The sequence below is a fragment of the Protopterus annectens genome, chromosome 4.part1, assembly GCF_019279795.1.
Source record: "Protopterus annectens isolate FY-2018-M chromosome 4.part1, PAN1.0, whole genome shotgun sequence".
NCBI classification, from domain to species: Eukaryota; Metazoa; Chordata; order Ceratodontiformes; family Protopteridae; genus Protopterus; species Protopterus annectens.
Window position 1 is genome coordinate 916,609,468 of NC_056734.1, and position 25,137 is coordinate 916,634,604.

At 37.1% G+C, this 25,137-nt stretch overlaps 1 protein-coding gene across 1 annotated transcript in view; it reads left to right on the plus strand.

The window, feature by feature from the left end:
- Positions 1 to 25,137, plus strand: part of LOC122801342 (fibrillin-2-like) — a 662,974-nt gene that overhangs the window by 20,517 nt on the left and 617,320 nt on the right. The window contains exons 2-4 of the mRNA XM_044070882.1: positions 12,603 to 12,743; positions 13,214 to 13,294; positions 14,935 to 15,027. Coding sequence (XP_043926817.1) covers positions 12,603 to 12,743; positions 13,214 to 13,294; positions 14,935 to 15,027 — 315 coding nt within the window. The remainder of the gene's footprint in view (positions 1 to 12,602; positions 12,744 to 13,213; positions 13,295 to 14,934; positions 15,028 to 25,137) is intronic.

Genomic DNA, 25,137 nt, shown 5'->3' on the forward strand with positions numbered 1-25,137 from the left:
GCATCTTAGCTGCCCTCTATCATTCGTTCTGCCTTCCACATCAGTCACCAGCCTTCTTAGGAAACTCACAAAATATTTCTGTAAACTACTGTATATGCAGTCTCACGAATATGCTGCATAAATCCAGCCCCTCTTCCTAGAACTATGGCTTTTGAATGCATAGGCAATAATGCTGTTTCTTTGCTAACTGTCCTGGGGTATAGAACAAGCATTTGCTTTATGAGAAATACATTCTCACAGTACCCGTGTTTTTCAGGTGGCATTCCGCCACCAGATTACTCCAATAAGAGGGTATCACAGTTTATTTTCTCAATTCATACTGTATTTCTAATTGGTGGGCCAGTCTATCCAGTAGCAGATAATCCTTTGCAGCCTAACAAGTTTGACTTTCCTGCCATCTTATCACTAATTTATAACTACCAAACAAACACATTGTGTTGTTCAGCTATGCTACTTGTAAATAAACACAAGAAAAGTGCCAGTAATGACTCCAAGGGAACCGTATCCTAGCCATAGTAGTTGACAGTAACCAGATATTCTGGCAATGTTAAATAAACAATGGCATACAAAAATAATGAATTCTGTTTTCCTTCATTTTTAAATGAAAACAAGGACAGTTAGATGTCAAATATGCTATGCTGCAAACAAAGTAACTAAATGTGAAGAAATAATTGCACAAAAAAAGAATACAAAAAACATGAAATACTGCTTCTGAACAATGTGGCTTACAGATGAATTATTCCTAAATAAAATGTATACTGAAATTAAGATGGCTTTCAGAATAGCTTGAAACCTGAGAAAGTTGTTAGCTCTCTGAATCATGGATAGAGAAGAAATGTAATCGGTACAGTCCCTGAACAAACAATGCAACCTAATTAAATTACTCAGCTCTGAGAAAGCCAGCACCACTCTTATTTCTGTAAGAACAAAACACCTGAAGTTCTGAAATTGAGTTATGCCTGACATTCTGTAATGTGCTCTAAATGAATATGCATCTTCTTTAGACAGCTAATGCTCTCAGTGAGTGATGTATGCTGCAGTCTTGCAAGGAAACATCAGTTTAGGATTGTGTAGTCATTCATTCATATGGGAGTTTCAGGGCTATTTTAGTTCTAATGACCATCCTCATGCTTTACATCCATTCTCAAGGTGGGAGAGGACAGCTAGTCCCAGGGTAAATTTCAGAGTTCTCATCCAATCACTCAGGTTAAGTCTAAAGGAATATCTGCAGAGAAAGTTTATTCCAGGGAAGGGTGAGGTACTGAATAATCAATCTATGTGTTCACTGGATTCTGTTTACCTGCTATTGAGGTCTTTGGTTCTATCATTAGCTTAGTTGTTTAACGTTCTGAAATATAGGAGGTCAAGGACCACTGGATCTCTAATGGTATGATAAGCAAGACAGAGATCACCTTTTAGGAGTTTGTTTTAAGACAGAGGACAGGGACAGTTCTTCCAGCATCTCCTGATAACTAAGGTTATTGAGACGAGGGATCTTTTTATTTAGAAACCTCTGGATCTTTTGAGTTTGTTGATGTGTTGAGTGAATTACATACCAAAGGGAACCTGATCAGTGCTGAATATAGGAAAACAATATATTTAGACCTGGGCAAAATATGATAAGTAAAGATTTCTTGACTAGAGTTTCAATGGGATGATCAAAGGAGAAGTAACAATCATCTCAGGTACCTGGGTCCCTGACTAAATTGTTTTGTTAGGAAATGTTATCTATATTTTATGCTATTCTAGTTACACTCTGGAACACAACTTTATGAACTTCACTTAATCTTCAAAGTTTACTTAAATTATAGTTAGAATGGGATGACTATTGAAAGAAAACACTTCTTAAAGCAGTTTGAGAGCCCTGTCAGCAAAAGTAACTTTTATTTAACAGACTACACCTCAAATTCCCCTCAACGTCTCAAGCCTTTCTCTGTTTTCTACAGTTCATTTAGTCATCATGCTCCTTAGTCCATTCGTTCCTCAGTAAGGTAGCTGTTAGGGAAGGTTACAGTTATAGCGATTTTCCCTCTAGCGTCATATCATGGCATTTCTGAGCCACTTCCTTCCTCCTGCTCATTACACTGACAGCTAATCCTTAGATAGATCACTACTACACAAGTGCACCAGTACATATGTTCACCCCATCCTCTTATTTCCATTTTATATTATGTTTAAGCACTGAAATTGGTTTTAGTATAACTTGACCTATAATATCTCCCTGGCTAATAGCCTAATTTTGTTGATAACCAAGGTTTTAGTCAACAAAACTCCTTCTGATTTGCAAACTGGCTGTCCAGTGCTTCCCATTTTATCACTGCTTATCCTATATACAACTTTACTTGCAGGATATTTCACCTCAGTCCTCCTTATTACCCAGATATCATCCTTTCTGGAGTATCACCTGATCACCATGTTACGTCTTGTACTCCTCCCTGAAATCGCTACCTACCTACCTACTATTATTCGCTGTTGGTTTCCTTACCTCTTTTTCTCATATAGGGAAGACTTCTTATGGAAGACTTATGCCTGGCTTACAGAACAAGCTCTGACCCAAAGCTAATGAATTTGCTGCAAATTCATAAATCAAATGGGACTAGAGCTACCCATTCCAGGGACCTAAATATGGTCTGTGACTTGAAGAGGACATGCTGGAGGGAAAGATTTATCTTCCATTGACTGCCACATCTTTGTAATAGGTTGCCAATTCATGGGAAGCACACCGGCTCTATGACACTGTTCAAATGGAACCTGGATGACTTGATGGTGCACCGTAAATTCATACTTGGGATAGCACCCGCAACCCTCCTGGACATGGGCAGTCATTACTAACTACAGTGCTGAGTGTTGACTAGAGTATATATGGTATTACATTGGGATGAAACGGCTAGGCTTGACATGACCTCCAGGTTGATAGCCTAGTAACCTGTTATGATCCTATGGTCTTATACCAACCTCCTGCTATGCATCCTCCTCTCCTTCCTCATCTTCTGCTATGTATCCTCCTCTCCTTCCTCAACTTCTGCTATGCATCCTTCTCTCCTTCCTCAACTTCTGCTATGCATCCTCCTCTCCTTCCTCACCTTCTGCTATACATCCTCCTCTCCTTCCTCAACTTCTGCTATGCATCCTCCTCTCCTTCCTCAACTTCAGCTATGCATCCTCCTGTTATTCCTCAAACCACTTATTTTTTGTACCTGCTCTGTGTCCTTGTGGGTGGTTATGTTCATTTTCTCACTTCCCCTCCATGTCAGTTATGTCTAAGTTCCCATCTCTGTCTGCTTCCTTTCTGCTCTTCCTCTATAATTGCCTTTCATGTGGCATCCACTGACTTTGCCTCTAATTTTTCACTTGATACTATAGCTCACAACTGTCTATCACCCTTGACTATGGTGGTTTTTCACATATTTTCCCTTAAATTTTCTGTTTATTGCCTCCCTTGTCTTCAGTCATCTAACATCCAGCTCCCATGTCTTTCTATCCCCTACTTGTCTCATCTCAAGTTTACAATTTTCTCTGGTCATTGATTGTTCAGTGCTTTCTAATTTTGCTCTCAGCACTAAATAACTGAACTGCCCCTGTCTTCTTTACAACAATATTACAGCCACCTGTTTGTTGTAAAATGTTAAGAATGATCCCTGTTAGGCCTTAGTTTTCACACCAGAGGTAAATGTTAAATTAACTGTTTCCATTAAAGTGTCTATTTGAAGGATAATAGAGGATGTTATATACACTGGATAATTGTTGGTTGGAACTTTACAACGTTGCCTAACCTGCACTTCTCAACAAGGATGGTTTGGTGGATTTGCCTTTTGCCAGGAATGAGTTCTAACAGCAGCTGTACAAGGAGAAATGGTTGTGCTTTGCATTGCAAGTTAATGGTTCTGCTATCCTAGACATCTTCCTGGTGCAGCGTATTACAGAGGATAGCTAAGGATTAATCTTTCTCAATTTCTGTTATATACAAAGTGATATTTATGCTTATTTTATTTTTATTTTCCTTTCTTTCTTTCTTTAAAAAAAATCTTTACAGTTTCAGTAGCTCAACATATAGTCCAGTCTGTTTTGGTGTAGAAGGATATAAATTCTACTGCCACAGTAGGCAGTTAAATTAATTTTTCAGTACTTACACAGCAATGTGGAATGGGTTGGGGGCTGCATTCTTCAGTGTGCCAACCTTCAGATTTGACATTAATCTGAGGCCCGATTTGCCTAAACTGGTGGTAGAACCAGTGGATGTAAAAGATACCATGGCACTTATCAAAAAGAGGGAATGTTCTCAGGTGCCCTTGTCATATTTCTTCTTGTCAGTTTTAATACCACTTTGGGTCTTCCGTAAAAAGAGGACATTGGCTTAGTGGGATTAAACTGGTCAACAAAGTGTAATTAAATAAAATACTTAGCTTTCTGGCTTGCATCTGGTCAATGGATAAAGGGTTCACAGTGCATGAGCTTCATCCCATCATTGTTTATCAGAATAATATCTGCCAGTCTTACATGCATATGCAACACTATAATCACAGGGGCATTTTGGTATGCAACTACTGGGGTGAGAATCTCTCCAAAGATACTTTACACCAGTTCCTACTTTGTTTTACTGTCTCATTGTAACTTACAATCTGTACATTCGTTGATAAATGCAGAGTGCCCTTATTCAAAGTTGTTTTTGCAGTTTCTTTTTTAAATAAAAATTCGACCCCCTCTCTTTTTTACTCTTTTCTATTTTTTTCCTACTACAGTGTTAGTTTTTCTTAAGATAATTAAGTCTTGAGTATGAACATTTTCTCTCCACCTCAGCATACATTTGGTTGTAAAGTACAATGCTAACTAAAAGTAGTTCAATACTTGAATGGACACATATATATGGCCTCTCTCATTCTCTTTCTCTCTCTCTCTCTGTCTCACACATACACACACACACACACACACACACACACACACACACGTACACATTTATGTGATATTACGAAACAACATAAATAATCAGTTGTTGAAACCGATAGAATCTTGCCTACTTAGAAACTAGCCAAGCTGTGAGTACTACACTAAACTGCACAATACCCACTGACACAACTTTTGCAGCACAGCAAGCAGACAACTTACTTAATAAATTAAACACCTCTCTAAATGTATTATTCAGGAATATCTTACTTCATCAGTTTAGTCAAAAATATTTATACTTTACTTGTGAATTTGGCTTTACAGGACCTTCTACACAGGATGTAAAGGATTCTAACTCTTTGCAAAAATGGCACTTGCTGAATTGTGCTCACTTACCCCAGCTATGCATAATTACATCTTTGTACACATCATAAATAAAAATAAAAACTACCAATTATGTGGGTGCTTTCACCTTCACACCCCTTTACTTTTATATACTAACTCCACTATTGCACAACCACTAGCAAAGTATAACTCCCTTTTACATTATATTGTTATCTGGCAAAGGTCAAGTTCAACTCATATTTAGTAAGCAATTGATTGATTAGCAAATCAAGAAAACATCTGGCTAAGGGTTTTTTTTCCTGGCATGCATATCTATAAACCCATTCCTAAAGCTGCTTATATGGAGGTGGTATATAAGCAATAGATGACTTAATAAGGATAATTTATTTTATTCCTCAGACCAACCCTTTAGGACTGCCAGCCTTAAATTCTGCATTGCTGGATCTTTCTCAGAATAAAATATGAACTCATTATATGTTGTTATTCATGAGTGGGCAGAATATACATAGAGCAAGCACCCCTAACTCACTGAGCACAATTAATTGTTAGTTTCACTGAGGTAAGCCCGGATGAGAATGTCAGATATATGCATATTTTGCCAGGATTTTATTTCACTTTTATTTCACAATGCTGAAAAGTTAGATTAATTCACTGAAGAAGTACTGGACTCAGTGCAAAGGCTTCTGAAAAATGCTTTGAACGGCTTATGGTCTGACTTGTCAGTTAAAGACCACCCCTAAATATATTCATAAAACATTCCATAGTCATATACACTAATACTTTGTTTTCAGTATGTGCATATGTAGTCTAGACATTGGTAATGGATTTCATTCAATAGAGTACTAGGTGAACAGCATGCAGATAAAAGGTCCTACCTGAGGCTATGTGGTAACAAATTTAATGATTAATGGATTTTCTGAATTGTAGTGGCCCTGGGTAGGTGCCAATGGTACTTATCTAAAACTATGATCCTGTTCCACAGAAATTCATTTCCTTAGAATTTCAGTAGTAGCAAATAAACTTGAAACAAATTGGGTATGAATTTGGGCAAATACAGGAGAGTACCCCAAAACCCCAAAACCTTTAGAATGTTGATGCCCTGCCATTGTGACATCTCTAATAAAGCATCTAGAATCTCTAGGTCAACTTTTAAGCCTTTCTTTAGTACACAGTCCATATATTTTAATGTCATGGTAGTACAGTTTGGCCAGTGATCATGATCAGCATTGGTCTGATCCAGACCTGTATGCTGTGGATAATATAAACTCTCTCTTTTATTATATACAACCACTGTCCTTTTCAATACTTGTATTGTTGATAAAATTTCAAATGGCATCTAGAGGAGTCAATATTATTAGAGCATATAAACAAAAATGCTGCTCACATAGGCAAACGCTCTCGTTAGAACAAAAAACTTTTTAGAAATAAACACGTTGATGAAGAGCAAAAGTAAGGACCAATTTCGATAATTTATAACTGGACAATTTATTATAATAACAGCTGATAAGCGCTTTCGCTAAACAATCTGATTAAGCTATTGTTTAGCGAAAGCGCTTATCAACTGTTATTATAATAAATTGTCCAGTTATAAATTATCGAAATTGGTCCTTACTTTTGATCAACGTGTTTATTTCTAAAAAATATTATTAGAGCACTGTATTATATGTACACAGTCTGGGAATTTGGTAATTTAGTTTATATTATCAAAAGCCAAGGCACTGAAGAGTATTTAGCCTTTTCATCAATGTCACAAGCTTGTCTACAGTGTTTAAATGATAATTCTATTTTTGTAAAAGCTGTATTTATCTCTTGGTTATCTGCACCACTTACAATTGTGTTAGGTTTGATTTAAGTCATCACACTGTTGACACATTTCAAGTGATCTCTTTGTTTCGCCATTACCCTTACTTGCTCTGTATGCTTGAGCTTATGCTTGAGTCGAATCCCAGTTGATACCGAAATATTTCTGGTGGTATGAATCACAGCTGCCAAAATCCCAGCTACCACTTCAAGTTTAAGTTTTAAGCTGTATTGTCTAGGTGGGCATTCCAAGCCTGTAAACAGACCTTTGCATTTTCCAAAAATATCTCTAGTCTCTGGATTCTCATTTCTAGTGTTTCTGCTTGCATTGATTCAACAATATACCTTGCTCTTTCCACAAAATGTTTCTGTTGGTAGGCTTTATGGTGGTTAGTATGCTGTCTGTGGTGCTTATTGATGCAATCCCTGCTAGCACTTTCACAGAGTGATCTAGATTCTATATATTTACATTACACAAGTCAATGGTATCAATCAAAAGTTCACTATCTGAGTCTAAATTTAGATTTCTCAAGCATAGGTATGCATTAACTTTTTCACCTATAATTTATACCACTTTTAGTTTACTGTTGTTACTGCATTTCATTGCATTACACATATTTGTAAAATGGCTTAGTGATCCACATTTCCAGTTAATATTATTGAATACAGGTCAAGTTTTATCCTCATGGTTATAACTACATTTATTGTGCTCTTTTCTTTCTTTGGGTATCCTCCTAACCAATCGTTTATCATTTTATATGCTGTATATAACTTCTTAGTACTTGCAGTCTGTCTTCTTTGTAACCAGGGCTGTTGTCCTTTATTAACATTCTCTGTATACTTCAATTTTCTCTTAATATTATGCTGAAGTTGCGTACCTTCATTGAAGGTTGTGCATCAGAGCTGGCAACTCGGTACGTAAAAATATACTGCCAATCATTAGCGGACTGGAGTTCTGCTGTGGTGACCCTTAACCAGGAAAAGCCGAAAGATATAACAACAACAACATTATGCTGAAGTTTTATATTATACACATCTTGCTCTTCTGTTAGCTTTGTCATTTGAAATCCTATAATTGTATTGGCAAAAATGTACATCAGTATCCTTTTCCAGTGTTTAATTATTTTCACAGAAAATGCTTGCTTATCACATTATCATTAGTACTCCCATAAACATTTCTCTCTTTTTATGTGACACTTGTATTTCACTAAATTTCTAGTCTGTTCCTCAAGGTTTTAATTTTGTTTATGTAAGGTTTTTTTTTTTGGTACCTTCATTAGATGTGAAAAGTCATTGCTCAAATGTGTGCTTTTCTGTGTTTAGAGTGCTGCATAAACTTTTTAAAAGTCTTTTTGTCTTCCTCAACAACCAAAAATCAATATAAATATTAATTTCTTTACTCTATGCTACATGAAAAAAGTTGCAACTTGTACCTTTGCTTTGTCATGCCTTAATCCAGATGCAGAACTTAATAATTCAAATCCATGAATCTAAACCCACTATGTGTTGCTAGATTCAGTTTATGGGCTTAGGATTGTGGATACCTCTATATTAAATTTAGTCTTTTGGCAACATTTTATTGCTAGAGATTCATGTTTGAACACCAATGTATCATGTTTATTTTCTGTTTGGCATTTGTTGTGATGCTGGACTCTTTTCTTCTTGATTTGCATTACAGAAGGGAATCAGCTGAAGATGTTGAAGCATTCCCTTGATACTTTAACATGACTGTTTCCCCTGCCTAAATCCACAACTTAATCTTAGCTTCTTGGTTTTCTTGACAATGGACTGAGAAGTCAATATATTGCCCACAGCTTTACTAACAATTATTTTTTTTAATACATTAGGACTTTTTGTTTTTAGCTAAAAGTAAGACTTTACATTGCTGACACCATATAAGTTATTTCAGTAGCTGAAATAGCAAGATATTTAAAAAAGAAATGGTCTCAAACACACAAACTAAATGTCAACATCTTTCATCTTTAGATAGCCCACCAACCTAAACATGCCTACACGAGGCCAGCCTACAATATGTTTAGCAATGCATGAATTACTACATAATCCTAAATGGACATTGTCCCAGTGAAAGTTTCTTCCCTGCTGTTTTTGGTGACACTATTTTCAGAACTTCACATATTGTATTAAACATTGCATTCTAAGTACTGTCATTGATTTATTCATATCTTAACTATAGTTTTGTATGTCTAAAGAGCTAGCTTGCATTCTCTTTCTGTGCTAAAGAATGCTGCTTGCATTCGTAATGTTCACTCATTTGATCCTTTGAAACTTCAAAATTTAATTTTACTATACAAATGTCACTAAAATAACTGAAATACCATCCTTGTAGAAAATGCACTCAGGAAATAAAAATAAAAATCTAGTAATTTATTAGTATTAAGCACTTTCATCTCCTGTAATGAACTATTGGAATACTTTCAATTAATGACATCATAATTGAACCTCATCAATTCCAAAAAGTTTTATACATAACATTAAAGAAACCATGTCATAGAAATGTTGAATACATTCAAAAACCCTGCTAAAATTCATATATAAACATATAGTATCTACTTACTTATAGTAATTACTTATAGTAATGTAAAACCGAAATTCACATACATAAATAAATAAATGTTTAAAATTTTATATATATATATATATATATATATATATATATATATATTACTAAAATCTATTAGCCCTTTCCAGCAACATGGGAGCAATAGAAACAGTCTTATTCAGACCGGGTGGAAACATTGTTGGTAACTTAAGCTGCTACTGAGTTTCTCTCTTCTTTAATAAGTTCTTCCAATCTCCACCACTAGAGTTCATTTTGACAATGTCCAATATTCCAAACACATTTTTGTCCTGGTGAACAGCAGTTTCGCACAAGTATGCTCACCAAATTGGGATTCAGTGAAAGATGCAGTCAAGCATTTTTACGGATCCCATATATATATATATATATATATATATATATATATATATATATATATATATGTATACATTTAAAATCTTAGATCTTTATAAGCCAGTAGATCCACAAAATTATAGCCTTTAATAAATTGTTGCATGACTTCAGCCTCAAATCTAAGACTTTTTGATACCCATCGTGATGCTTGACAACCTTCTGCTGCCTTCCTTAATATCTACAATTGGCAAATGAAGCTTTCCGACTCTGTTCTCTATAGAGTACTGCAAGCTCAACTTAGATGTTTCTTTCCAGCAAGGCTGTTTCATCCTTATCACTCACAATTCTCTTTTTTGAATCTTGGCAGCAGTTTAAGCTTGAATTGTCTTCAACATTTTGTAAAGAGGTTATCTGTAAAGGATGATTTATAAAATTGGGGATTTAATTCCTAATGGTAGATCTGAGACATTTACCCCAATTTTATATGACACTAACACTTTAATTGAATGGACGGTCTTTACAGAGTATGATCAAACTATGGTTTTGACTTATGCAGGTTGTATTGAAGACTTTGGAAAGATTATGGAGAAAAATTGCAGAATATCACTGCAACCCACAGGTCTTTTAGATAAAACACTTGGACCACCAAAGATAGTGTTTAAAAGAGGCAGAACTGTAAAAATCATAGTAGAAAATTTGTCCCGTATTTATAATGGTTATGGTATGTTAAATGTGGAGCATTTTCACAGTGTAGATTCATATACAAAGGGCTTATATTGTGGTGAGATCATACCCATGGACCATTAGTAATGTTAATGTTCCCATAGCAGTTATAGGAAGGAGTAAGAAAGTTGCCCTAACAAAATTCCTCTAGACAAATTAAACACCAGCTTGAGTCTCTTTGGAAGTAGGCCCCGAGACTAACCCAGTTAACAAAAAGTTAAGACAGACTAAATATTCCATTTTTTTCTATATCGATTTTTTCATCCTGTTTCGTTGTTTACTGCCAGTATTGCCTCTTATGATGTTTAATGCCTTCTAGAGTATTTATAATCAAAACCTGGTATGTTCTCATTTAATCTGGGCTGTGTTGCTTTCCTTATTACTTTATCTCTATTAAATTTAGCCTTGGTTGTTAGACATCAGCTATTTTTCACTTAATTAGTGTGAATCATTCTTTCTTTCTTTAAGTAAACCCTTTCCTATCAGCCTTGGTTCAATATATTATGCTGTTATAATTTTAGTTTAACAGTACCATGTTAAAAGCATAATAACACAGAATATAGTATAAAGTCCTCACCTACAGTATCTCATATCAGAGTCCTGTTTCTTTTATACCTACTGAAATTACTTAGAAACTACCTCATATACTCCTGAATTCCACCACAATGTCATTAGAAAGACTATTTTATGTCACTACAACCTTGTCTGTTAGCCGTTCAAGAGGCCAGATCAGATTTGTGCTAATGATTCACATTTTTCCAGCTTACAGTTCATTGCATTCAACAGTGTTTGGTTTCATCTTAAAATTAACAAAGAAGCAGCAAAGCAATACCCATTCTTGTATGCAGCTTTCAGTATATGCAGGGTTATTGTAAGGATTTTTTGAATTATTCACCAGTTTTCAGAGTGCTTCTCAGAGGAGTAGCCAGAATTTGATGATTTGTAAATCAGACTCTGGTACTGTTGGTTCCCAGCCAATAAGTACTCCTCCCTTTCGTATGATGTTTAATCCATATACATGAGTTAAGATGTGGCATATATAATTGTTATATTAGAAACCTGTGACAAAATGAAATATAACCGGTATGCATCAGCCGTGATAAAATTAGCTTCTTTGCTGATTCACATTTGTCCTTTTTTCACTAAGTTGATGTGACATTTAGTGCCCTTGTAGTAACTGAAATGTCATATCTTAAGAAATAAATTTGTTCATATTTATTACATGCCATGTGCCTAGTCACACACATGAGCCTGGGGAATATAAGGAAACAGTTACTACATGGTATATAAGGGGGTCTACTTCAGAATATCGAAAACCCATATCAGTGAAACCCATTTCATCGAGATAATATCGAATCTTCATTTACACAAAACCTTAATCCAGCAAAAACATTCACTGGGAAGGTAACCACTTGGCAACCAGGACAACATACACAAATCAAAGTGATTAAAACTCACCAAAGTAGGAGGCTTCGCCCACCACACCCCCTAATGTGGGGGTCTGTACCCCATATACTCTCCAACTATATATACCAACTCTGAGTTCACACTATTGTGGGGAAAAGGGCAAATACCTTCATAGTGGCCAAGTGGTTACCTTCCCGGTGAACATTTTCACTCGTTTAAGGTTTTACGTAAATGAAGATTTGATATTGTCATCTCCATGAAATGGGTTTCGGTAATATGGGTTTTTGATATTCTAAAGGGGACCCATATAAGGATATAGCAATATGAAAGCATGTCTTTTGATATAATTTGTCCTGTTCCATTAATTTTCAGTCATGCTAAACAAATGTTTATTAGTTTGTTAAGTCTATAGACTATGATAAGAATGCAGAAGTAGTATTTGTGCAGTTTAAATTATTTCACTTGTTGCAGCATTCAGCATTTAAACTTCTGCAACTGTTGTCATACTTTTCACTAACTAACATGGCTTCTCTAGGTTGCCAGGACAGACCTTCTCCACAGTGCTGTCCTGGGGTTGATAATTCCTGCACTCCTATTGGATATGGCTGCAAATGTGATAGTGCTTGCCAACAATTCGGTGACTGCTGTTTCGATTATTTTACAGTATGTCTTCACTGTAAGTATACAATTATTTCCTTTTAAAAATAAACTGTAAATGCTATCATACTTCTAAAGAGTAAAGGACTTATCAAAAAGTGTAGTAGTAGATTGTTTCATTCCTTAGTTAAAAATTGGTTGATACCATTACAATCCTCACTGGGTGCCCAATTAGTAAAAGTAGTCTGCCATATTATATACATCCATGTGAGCATGCAGGCAAACACACATACAGTTCTCCACTTCACACACACACACACACACACACACACACACACACACACACACACACACACACACACACACACACACACACACGTGTTGCATTTTTGGTTGCTTCATCCACTACTACCATTGTATATTTAGATTTGTGAATGTAAAGCCATGAATCAAATGTATGACTGAAATGTTTGTTAAATGGTTATCATGTTTGATGAATGAATGAATGAATGAATTACCAAACCAACCATGCTTTGTTTTAATTCCAAGCAACTACAACACATAAAGCAGGATCAACATCAACCTACACGTATCAGGCTGTCCACACCACTGATAGCACACAGTCTACAGGTAAGACCTTTCTGAGACATTGCAAGCTGTGTAAACATTATATAACACCTGCATAAAAACTTTGTTCAGCATACCAGTTTTGCGCACAAGTATGTGTGTATGTGTACAGGGCCACCCTTCATTAAATTGAGTCAACTGCACACAGTAGGACCCACACATAACTAGGGCCTCACAGTTGTCACTGTAATCTGTAGTTCAGAAAAAAGATGTTAAAAAAAAAAAGAAAACAGAAACAAAAAAGGGCTCTTCTGCTTGAAACTGTAGCAGACTGCTTGCTGCAAATGAAATGAACAGTGTTTCAGCCTTTACCAGAAAAGCACTACTAGTGTTTCATTAACAAAATGGCAGTATTACACTCCTGCATCATAGACAGCTAATCATGATCTATTAAAGTTTCAGGAACTAGAAAAAAATGAAGAGGTCTTCTCTTGCGGACCAAAGGAAAAAATCAATCAAACCATGTCCGATTTTTTAGAGAATATCCCTGACTGATTTTGTCATGCTTTTGTCCTGTCCATCATACAAGTTTGGATTTTCTGGTCAGTTACTGTGGATTCACTTCAGAAGCCTATAATATCACAAGCCTGGATTTCATAAGCTGGAAGTCCAAAAGCCTGAAAATTCAAAATCCTGAAAACTCAAACGCCTGAATCCCAAAAGGCTGAAAATATATAGAACACAAGGAATAACAATATTCCAGTACAAGGACACACAAAAACACATACAAGACAAAGGATAGCACTTTTCACTAAGCCCCCTTGCATCCCACATGTGGGGGGCTGTGCTTCCCACACCCTCTGCTAATTAAATATATTAACTCTAAGATTGCACTTCACAGAAAAAAATGGCAAACATACCATCACACGTTTCAGGACTGCCTGTTATAACCTTAGTAATGTTCCCTTTTAACTTGCTATACTACAACACAACTCATGAAAGTGTAGTGAAGTGCAATCTTGGAGATGATATATTTAAGTAGCAGGGAGTGTGGGGGCTGCTGGGGGGGGGGCTTGCCCCCTGCTTATATTTGGTGGAATGTAATCTGCTTTGTGTTGTCTTCAGTCAGTATATGTATCCTATGTGTTTTCAGTCTTATGGGATTCAGGCTTTTGAGTTTTCAGGATTTTGAATTTTCAGGCTTTTGGTCTTCCTGCTTATGAAATTCAGGCTTGTGATATTTCAAACTTCTGAAGTGAATACATTACTGTGGATTACAGTCAATCAATAATACCAGACTTCAGAGTTTCATACTTTCTATTGTTGAGAAAATGCAGAGTGATGCAAACACTGTTATAGTATTAACTTTTTAAGTGAATTGGAGTAAAATTTAAGTTTTCCATGATTCTGGGCATTTGCTCCGCTATTATTTTTGCCTTTGTCCAGACTTCTTGATCAAAGAAGTTGACAGGTATGCTGTAAATGCAGTATTGGCAAATGACTATGGCTAGAGGTGGTGGGGCTGCATGACGAGAAATGAGGCTTTTTAATTTGGATCCTGCAGTTGCTAAGGCTGTGTGTGTGCGTGCATGTGTGTATGTGTGTGTTTCAGATGGTCAAACAGATAGACAATATACACATTTATGGAATATAGTCTTTGCATATACACGTGTGACTAATCCGTGTTTTGTTCTTATTTAAAGTTACAACAACTCGACAGATATCAGCAACTTCAACATCACATGTGATAAACACAAGTTTGTCTGTACTAACTGCTGGCAGCACACAGTCCACAGGTAATGCCTTTTTCAAATATAACTTACCTCCCTATTATGACATTAAATAACCCTTGCATAAAAAGCTTGTCTAATATGTAGTCTTCGGTGTATACTCATATGACAGTATAACAATAACATTAATAACTGGATAAATAAGTGCCAGAACATTTAAAAAAATCAATAACACACAGTTGTCAAAATAAAAATGAAACAGTCAGCTAAACAACCAAGGGATAAAAGATGTGTTTTTGCTAGTGAGGACAGTTCCCTTGTACTGCTTATGTGGATACCTTGCCCCAGTCCCTATTAAGGGTTAACTCTGAGCAACTGAAGCGCACTCACTTGGCTCACTCTTTTTTGAAAAATAAATATCAAAACCAGTTATTCAAAAACAGTAGAAAATTGCAAGAAAATCTTTGTTTTTGCAGGGTGACAAGCCCTTCCCCACTGCATCCTCTATATGGAGCCATAACGCACCACTTCCTCAAATTGTATGTACCAACTTCATGCTCACGCCACAGTGGATAAAAAGGAGGAAACCATCTTGGAAAATATACCCCACCACAGTCAAACTCACAATGGTACAAAATGTAGGAACTAAAGTCCCTCATCCACCAATGGCTTGACCACTTGTAAATATGGCCTACTGACCTTGGATATAGTTTATTTATTTATTTGATGCAGCCATTTCAGTGATAAAGCACTTGAAACTAAACTGCTACTGTGCTCGTTTTACTCATTTACAAATTGATATGTTAGACTTTGTGTGTGTATATGTGTGTGTGTGTGTGTGTGTGTGTGTGTGTGTGTGTGTGTGTGTGTGTGTGTGTGTGTGTGTGTGTGTGAGAGACAGCACAAGAGCATGCATATACTTAATATAATATACCAGAGTCCACAAGTTGATGAAATAAATACAGTTTTATTGTAAACTAAAACAAGTGTGTGTATGTGTGTGTAGACTGGGAGCACTACTCAAGCCCCAATACCCTCACCCAATGGTTGCTAGAATTTATAAACTCAAATGCTATGGAACAAATGGTCACCACTCCCACAAGAGGGGAAAACATATTGGACCTGATCATCACCAACATGGGGACTCTATGTTCCATACCAGAGGTATACCCCTCATTGGTAAGATCTGACCATAAATTAATCTCACTGGACATCCATATCCCGTCCCCACCCCCAGCCAAGGAAACCACGGTGAAGAACTTCTCAAAAGAAAACTTCACACTTCTCAAAACTGAGGTGGAATCCTTCAAAGCCCCCGGGACAGTGGAAAACATGTCCCAAAATGCAGAATCCTTTACAAACGCATTCTATGGACACCTACAGGAATGCATGGATCATGCTATCCCAAATAAAACCAAGACTCACTCCTCCAAAGGCAGGAGACCTGTCTGGTGGACCCCAGCCATAAATAAGCTATACAACAGAAGGAGGAAGCTACTACATGATAGAGCAAAATCCCAAAAAGGGAAGGCATCTCTGATCAGTACTAGCAAGAAACTACGATTCCTCATAACATTATCTAAGACCGCTTCAAAAGAAAAATTGCACAAGATGCTAAAGATAATCACAAGGCCTTCTTTAGTTATGACAGGAACCTGGGTGGCAATTCCCAGATATGCTCTGAGTTAGTGCAAAATGACAAAAAATACACTGAACCCACAGACATTGCCAACATCCTGGCAGACAGTTTCAGTGCAAACTTCTCCACCCCTTCCTCCCCAAAAGAGCAAATGTCTATCCCAACAGAGTGTAGCCTCCCTGACATCACAGATGCACAGGTGAGAGCTGCCCTCTCCAAAGCAAAAAACACAGCATCAGTGGGACCGGACTGTGTCCCGGGCTGCATCTTACATGAGCTCCAAGAAGAACTGAACCCTCACATAAAGTCACTGTGCAATCTCAGCCTTACTACAGGATATGTACCCAAGGAATGGCGTACAGCAACAGTGGTCCCACTCCACAAAGGTGGTGCCACAATGGACCCCGGAAACTATCGCCCTATAAGCCTGACTAGCCTGGTCTGCAAAGCTATGGAGCGTATCATCATGGAACTCATAAACAAAGACATTGGGAACCTCCAAATACTGGATCCTACCCAATTTGGCTTTGTTATGGGCAGATCTTGCCTCTTGAACCTGGTCAACTTCTTTGAAACAGTCACCAAGGCCATTGATGAAGGGAAGGTAGTCCACACAGCCTACCTAGACCTCACAAAAGCCTTTGACACAATACCCCACTTGGGAATCATACATAAGCTCACCAGCTTAAATATCAACCCCTATGTCACAAGATGGGTTGCAAACTGGCTCAGGGATAGAACCCACATGGTCAGAATTGCAGGTGCCATGTCAGACTCTAAACCAGTTACAAGTGGCATCCCACAAGGCTCAGTCCTGGGACCTCTCTTGTTCGGTATATATTTCTCTGAGGTACAGGCTAACACGGGAGGACTATGGCTGACCAAGTTCACAGATGACTGCAAACTGGGTGACATAATTGACTCGCCGACTGACACAAGCATCCTCCAAAAGGGTCTCACAGAGACAGATAACTGGTGCCAGAGCCATGGCCTAAAGCTAAATGCCATAAAGTGCATAGTCACCCCCTTTGGGAAAAACAAAGTGCCCACAAATTACCACATAGGTGGTAATCCATTAAGCACAGAAGCAGTAATTAGGGATTTGAGGATCCAAGTAGATAGCAATCTCTCCTTTGACAATCACGCTGCCAAAGTGGTTAGAAAGACCTTCTACATAGCCCACCTTATCATGAAAGGGTTCACATCTAGATCAAGAGAGGTCATTGTACCCCTCTACTCATCACTCATCAGGCCCATAATTGAATACAATGCTCCATTTGGGATGTACCTTACCCGACACCTGCAGCAACTAGAAAGACCCCAAAAGTACCTCACCAAGAGTATCAAGGGACTCAAACAGATGCCCTATGCAGTTAGGCTAAAGAAACTCCAGCTCTACTCAGTTGCTTACCGCCTACTCAGAGGCGATCTGTGCCTGACTTATAAAGCCATGTCCAAACCAGAATTAATGGACATGCTCCACCTCAGGAAATTCAAATCCCTTAGAGCTACATGCTCCAGGGACTTAAACCTCAGCACAGAAATAAATAGGACATGCTGGAGGGACAGATTCATATCCCAGATGCTCCCCTCACTCTGGAACAAAATCCCAATCCATGTTAGGCAGAGCCCCTCAATGACCCTCTTCAAGAGAAATTTTGACGAGTGGATGGGAGATCGTAGGTTTACCCCTGGGATCTCTTCTGTGTCCCTACTAGACAGAGGCACAGTAAACTAACCTTAAAAGGGCTATCTTCTGTGACCTACTATACAGAGGCACAGTCAACTAATCTAAAAGGGTGGTGAAAGCCAAACACAGTCTGGCTAGGCTTATAAATGCCCTTGGGCAGATAGCCTAGTATCAACCTATGAACCTAAGTCAGTAATGCAGACTCTTCTCATGTAAACAGGTACACTAAAGGAAATAACTTTTTGTAAAGTCAATCAAAACACATTCTTTCCTTTAAAGTCTCAGTCACAAAAATAAAGGAACATACTCCCTCACACGTGTTCCAGTAATTTCTTTCTGAATGAGAATTAATGTGCACAGCAAATAGTTGCTTCTCACAAGCTCTGTTCTCTCTGAATCCTTTTGATGGAAAATATCTAGATTTTTTCAGGCATAACCCACTCTTCTTCTTACAGCACACTGCCAACAACCAAACTTCCAGGCACACACAACTGCCTAGCCACAGGAGGCCAACTTCTCTTTGAATTTGTAAAGATCCTGCAAGCTTCGTTTACCTCAAATAATTGGTTCTATTAACTGAACCATGCAGAAATCCTCTCATCTAATATAAAATTGTACCTGACTATTTCAAGCAACATTTATGTTTGCTGTCTTATATACATTTGCTTTGTTTTTAGAGATGCAGCTCTAATTATAGTTGTGCACCATAATTACATCATTTTGAGACATCATTCTGGTGAAAAATACCAGACTATGTTATACTAACCTACCTCCCTTGTTTGAAACCTCACTTTCAGGCCCAATAGACTGTGAGTCCTAGATAGGCCATATATGTATTATGGTGACTTGAGCTTAGTCTGGGTTTTACTATGTATCCTAAATGCTGCGGGCAAAGTACCCACATGTACAGGTTTGTGCCAACATCCTAATGTTTATTCAGTCATAGGGGTGGGCTCTGGTGTGTATCCAGAACAAATCTTCAAATATGAAGGTAACTCTTTGATGAAAATAATGTCCACTTGATTTCCAAGCATTCCTTCTCAACAGTGTGATAATTGTTTTTTGCTCTTGTCAGTTTTTTGGCTTAAGCAATGTATTGGATGATCTTCACCATCAAAGGTCTGTGAGTGCACTGAATCTGGGCCTATTGCTATTGCTTGACTATATACTTTGAAAGACTTGTTGAAATCTAGAGAGGCTAATACAGACTCTATAGATAGCAATCTCTTCTGTACGTATCATTTTTTCAACTTTAAAGGTAATTTTTCCCTTTGGCATTGAAACAAACTGAGGTAAAATTTTCAATTCTACTCAGCAATCCCCAAATTTCCCTGTCTTGTTTTTTGGTATCAGGAATAAGACAGTTTCTCACAGCTGCACACTTTTTTTCTTTCTGGGACCCTTACCAATGGCATAAGCCAATATTGTACTTCTGTTTAGAATAATTTACCCAATGAAGGCATTGATAGTTAAACTGGCGTGTCACAGACTGGCTAGTACATCTGGTACCTTTGATAGATGTGAGTTTCAAACCTTTCAGTGTATTACTATGTTATCTAGGCAAGCAACAGCATTATGTTTGTACTGAGTTTTAGGACTCTGTCCATTAATGATTGAAAGTTTGCTACAACAATACTATGTAGCACAAATGGAAGCACAGTATAGTGGAATAAGTACCTTCATGCTGAAAAAGCTGTCTGTTCTTTAGCTTCAGTCATCAGAGGGATCTGTTTGTGTCCCTTGTTAGACTGAATTTGGTCAAGAATGTTATAGTCTTTAGTAGCCCCATGTTGCAGAGGGCTAAAGTCTTACTGATCCAGATGACACATGTTCAAGTAGCATCCCAGGTGCAGGAGAGACCACCTGGCGGTAAGTGTAGGAGTAAGTAGCCAACATCAGCTTCCCCATCCTGAGAAAAGGAGTGTCTAGGTTAGCAGCATTACAAGTCTGGCAAGCTTCATGCTGCAAAGTGCATATAGTGCTTGGTCAGAGGTTGAGCATGCTCGAAGTGCACATATATCTAGTGATGCAGCATGTGGCATGCCAGGGAGTGTATCTGCAAATGCAGCATGTGGCATGCCAGGGGGTGTATCTGCAGATGCAGCATGTGGCATGACAGGAGGTGTATCTGCTGATGCAGCATGTGGGCTGCCATGGGGTGTACCTACTGATGTAGTTTGGGGGCTGCCAGGAGGTATATCTACTGATGTAGTGTGGGGGCTGCCAAGGGGTGTATCTATTTATGCAGCATGTGGGCTGCAAAGGGGTGTATCTGCTGATGCAGCGTGAGGGCTGGTATCTGCTGATGCAGCGTGGGGGCTGCCAGACGGTATATCTACTGATGTAGTGTGGAGGCTGCCAGGGGGTGTAGCTACTGATGCAGCATGTGGGCTGACAGGGAGTGTATCTACTGATGCTGGCTGTGGGGTGCCAGGGGATGTATCTACTGATGTAGCTGTGGGCTGCCAAAGGTTGTATCTACTGATGCAGTGTGTAGGCTGCAGGGGGGAGGGGGAGGACATACTCCCTGGCAGTGAAAGAATGCTTTACCATTCCTTGGTTTTGATAAAAAAAAATGACATGATTTAATTGTTACTTGATCTTCACACTGGCCTCACCTGGCTTGAGCTCGGTGGATGCTAAGGCAAGTCTGATAGACCCAGCGAATGAGTAGAGAAGCTACCGGTCAGCTGTGAGGAGGGCAGAGAAAAAATAACTTTGCCTTCCCCAACAGCCATTGGGTAGGTTTCAAACATCAACGTGCTGTTCAGCTTCCTAAAGTCATTTCAGCACCTGATTGTTTCATTGTGCTTTGGAGCCAACATGATGGGGCCGTTCCATTTGTTGTATGATTCCCTGGTAGGGCATTTTAAACATTTTACTTATTCTTGCAGTCTTTCTTAAAGTCATCCTTAACCCTAAAAATAATTTCAGTATGGTGTTAATCAAGTCTGTTCTGTCAATTAGTTAGAAAAACACTTCTTTGTTTCTTAACAGAAACTGCTTTATTTCTTGTTTCTGTGATTTTTATAGTCTGTCTTCTACCTGAAATTTAGCCCCAGATTTCATTTTCTTTCTAGACTAGATCTACTAATGCCTCATGCTATATTAACTATAGAGGTCTGTGCTTTGTTGCATGGTTTGAGGATGTTAATATTACATATTTGTGCAGCCAAGGAGTAGAAGGTTTCCAAACCAGTTTTAATCAGTAAATAATCATTATGGTCCACTACAATTACTAGGATTTCATCAGATAAAATCACAATCAGAACAAACCATTTAGATAGCACATTCCAGCCAGCATATGACACAAATTAATGGCATCAAAAAATAAACTCAATGAAAAACTGCCTAAGGAATAAGATAAAATCAAAACTGTCAATATACATTAACTTACATTTTTTAACTTTTACAAACATGCTAAAATGTATCAAAATATTATATATAAAACATGTTTTTGCTGTCTTTCCAAAGCTTTAAGTTTTAACAAACAATAAATTGAACAATAATCATTAAGTACAGGAAAACTGTAGGCATTCAACCTCAATTGCCACAAAAGTTCACTTTTCTCTAACTTTAATGGCCAGGGGACACCCCTTAGTTCCTTAACCACTTGGTCAATAACCTTATATTTAAACCAATGACCAAGGTTCAGAGAAACATGTTTCACTAAATCGTTGTGCAAATTCATCTTACCAGTACTATATTGGTGTTCATACATGTGTTCTCGGAATTTTCTTTTCATTTTACCTATCTAAAAACTTTAACATACCTGGCATTTGGCCAAATATATAACTACCTCGGACTTACAATTATACTTATCCTTAATATTATACACTTTATTTCTAACTGTAAATGAACTACTAGTATCCACATATTTACATTAAGGTCATGAGCATTAAAACTGGTTTGGAAACCTTCTACTTCTTGTCTGCACCATTATGTTTTGTGTTTTTTTTTTTTTTTGGTGAGAGTCTCAGTTTGTTGCTTTTTGTTTGAATGTATTAATATTGCATATTTGTTCAGTCTTCACTTACTAATATCTTTAACACTGTAGTTTACATCACTTCATTTTTCTATTTTGAAATTTGAATTTCTGTTGTACTCTATTGTAAACTGTGGGTTGGGCCCCCTAAGCATTTCTAAGAAAGACACTCACGGTAGGTTAATATTCATATCTCACTCTATTCTCACAGCAATCAATTATATTTCTATTTTGGAATAGCACATTATGTGTAAAGTTTTGTTTCACTTATTTTTGGTACAATTTACTCATATCCTCATATTTATTACTGAGCTATATCACAGAAATGAGCAGACTGAAGCACTGTGCACTGAAGTCAACTGGATGGGTATATTTATTGGTGTTTCCTGCTCCAAACTGTATGGTGATGTCTGATTAAATATTCTTTCACATGCATGTTACATGAATGGATAAGGTGTGCTTCAGCTCTTCACCTCAGACACACTACCAAGTACTGACTTGTCTTTAACAAAATTCCTCTGTTTATGTGAGCAAGTTCTATATTTCTGGTATACTCTACCTTATAACACTTGATAATTTTGGTGCTGTTTCAATTAAAAGTGCTTTTGTTGGCTTCATTCAATCTAATAACACTTTAAATGACTTTTATCCATGTTTTTGATAAAAAAATACATTATTTAATTGTTGCTTGCTAATTACTAGTTGATTATTTGAATTACTTGCTAATTACTTTTGAAAGTATGTGCTTGGTTATATTATTAAGGATAAACTTCTTTATAAAGAATTTGTTTATATTTTAAAATTTAATGCAATGATACCTGTGGGTTTAAATTTGGAGATTAATTGGAAGCATTAATTGTGTAATTGAATAATTGACTTATTTTATTCATTGAATAGATTATATAAGCTTTGTAAATTTTGTGGTGTGTATTACTCCTTGAAGGCTGTGAGCTGAGGCGCTAGAGTGTCCAAGGTGCTGTTTCATTAAATTGGATTTTTGTCAGTAATTGTTCTTAACATATTCTTAAGTATTACTTCTGAGTCTTCTTATATCTCTATATTTTTAAGTAAATTTCCATATATACTATATGAGTAGCCAGTAACATTTTGATCTGTATAAACCACAACGACTTTGCTGCCTTTAAGCTGAATATCATTTGTTCTGCCCATACTTAGCACACATCTATATATTTATGCAACTTCCTGGTCTTTGGCTGAAGCCACCAGAGTGCCTAACTTGACATTTTCTGCAAACCTATGAGCCCTCCAAAGAGTTGATTTTGACACTGCAGTCATAACTAGGTTTAATAGCATGAGTCCTAAGACAGATCCATGAGGACCACTTCTGCCTATTGAAAAATATTTTGAGATACCACCTTTGACCTTAATACAGGATTCTCTGCCATTTAACTATTTTTGGATTTAGTTTACAATATGTTAAGTTCCAGGCTTCCTTTAATTGAAATATAGCTGCATATAGAATAAATAGAAAGTTTTTGCCAGAAGTTATATTATATTAGTCGTTATCTTATTGTACAAAAATTATACTACAGTCCTGTAAATGATCATGAAGTTTGTACCACAAGGTCTTCCCAGACCAAATCTATGTTGGTTTAAATCCCTGCTTGCTATATCAAAAGGAAAAAAAAATGTCTGTAGTTCTTTATATTCTTTACCCAATATACAAGTGAAATTATTAATCTTTAGCTTCCTGGCCTAGAATAATTACCTACCTTGTATAATGATATAATTGTCGCCTGTTTATGGACTTCAGGAAGACATTCGCTTTCAAATTGTTTATGAACAAAACAGTATTAAACTTGGTCCCAGATGTTTACCAGTTTGTGTTACGAGGTATCCATTTAACCTTTCACGTTCAGCTGGACATCCAGCCATGATTTTCATAAGGGTCTCAAGGACAAAGTTCTGTCAGATAGTGGAAAACTTTGTCTGCTTAAGGATTGCTAGCATTATGCCTTTTCAAGATCTGTCAATCATCTGCTCAACAAAGGATACAGCAAATGCCTCTATTATCACTCATAAGGGTTAAATTGGTATGCAGTTTCCTTTTAAAGAAATAATCCCTAAATGTTTTACTGTATGATTGCAAAGTTAGATAAATGTATTTTTCAATACTGCTGTTTTGTATACATTGAAAGTGGTTTCCCTGTAATGTAATATATTTTTAATTAAAGGGAACATGTGTTTCTTCTTAGTTGTGCTAGTCTAATCAACAACAGTGTTATGGCTTTATTAATAAAAGACACTTTCAGCAAGGGTATGCTCTTGCCCTTCCTCCACTGTTGTATGACAGTGGAGATGGTTTATATAAGTTGGGGGAAGGCACGCTCCCTCCACATGGAGAAGGGGGATGTTCATTGAAAGTGACTTTCAGCAATTTATTTCAGTGCCTTATCCATTCATTACATTATTTGATTTTTGATGACTGTGTTAACAGGGGCTTCAGTGTAGCAACATGAATCTTTTATTCCTATACAACTCAAACTAGTAAATCTACTCTTATTTATAATAATGTGGGTTTATTTTCTTTAAGGTGATGAATATTTTTTGCTCTACCTTCTTACAAGACTTCTGGAGCTGTACACATCGTTACTTACTACAAGCTCTGTTTTTTTATTTTTCATATATACTAATAACATTGCTAAAAATGTTACGCTAACCAGGTATCCTTACTCTAGAAGTATTCTGTGGTGTAAAGGATGACAAGTTACTTTCAGGGACCTACTGTTACTGTTTCTTTCTTTTTGTTTGCATGCAGCAGTTAAGAAGCTTCAGTTGTTAGTTACTCAGTGTAGTTGTATATCTTGTTCTTATCACAGCAGCACTTACCTGCAGCATTCA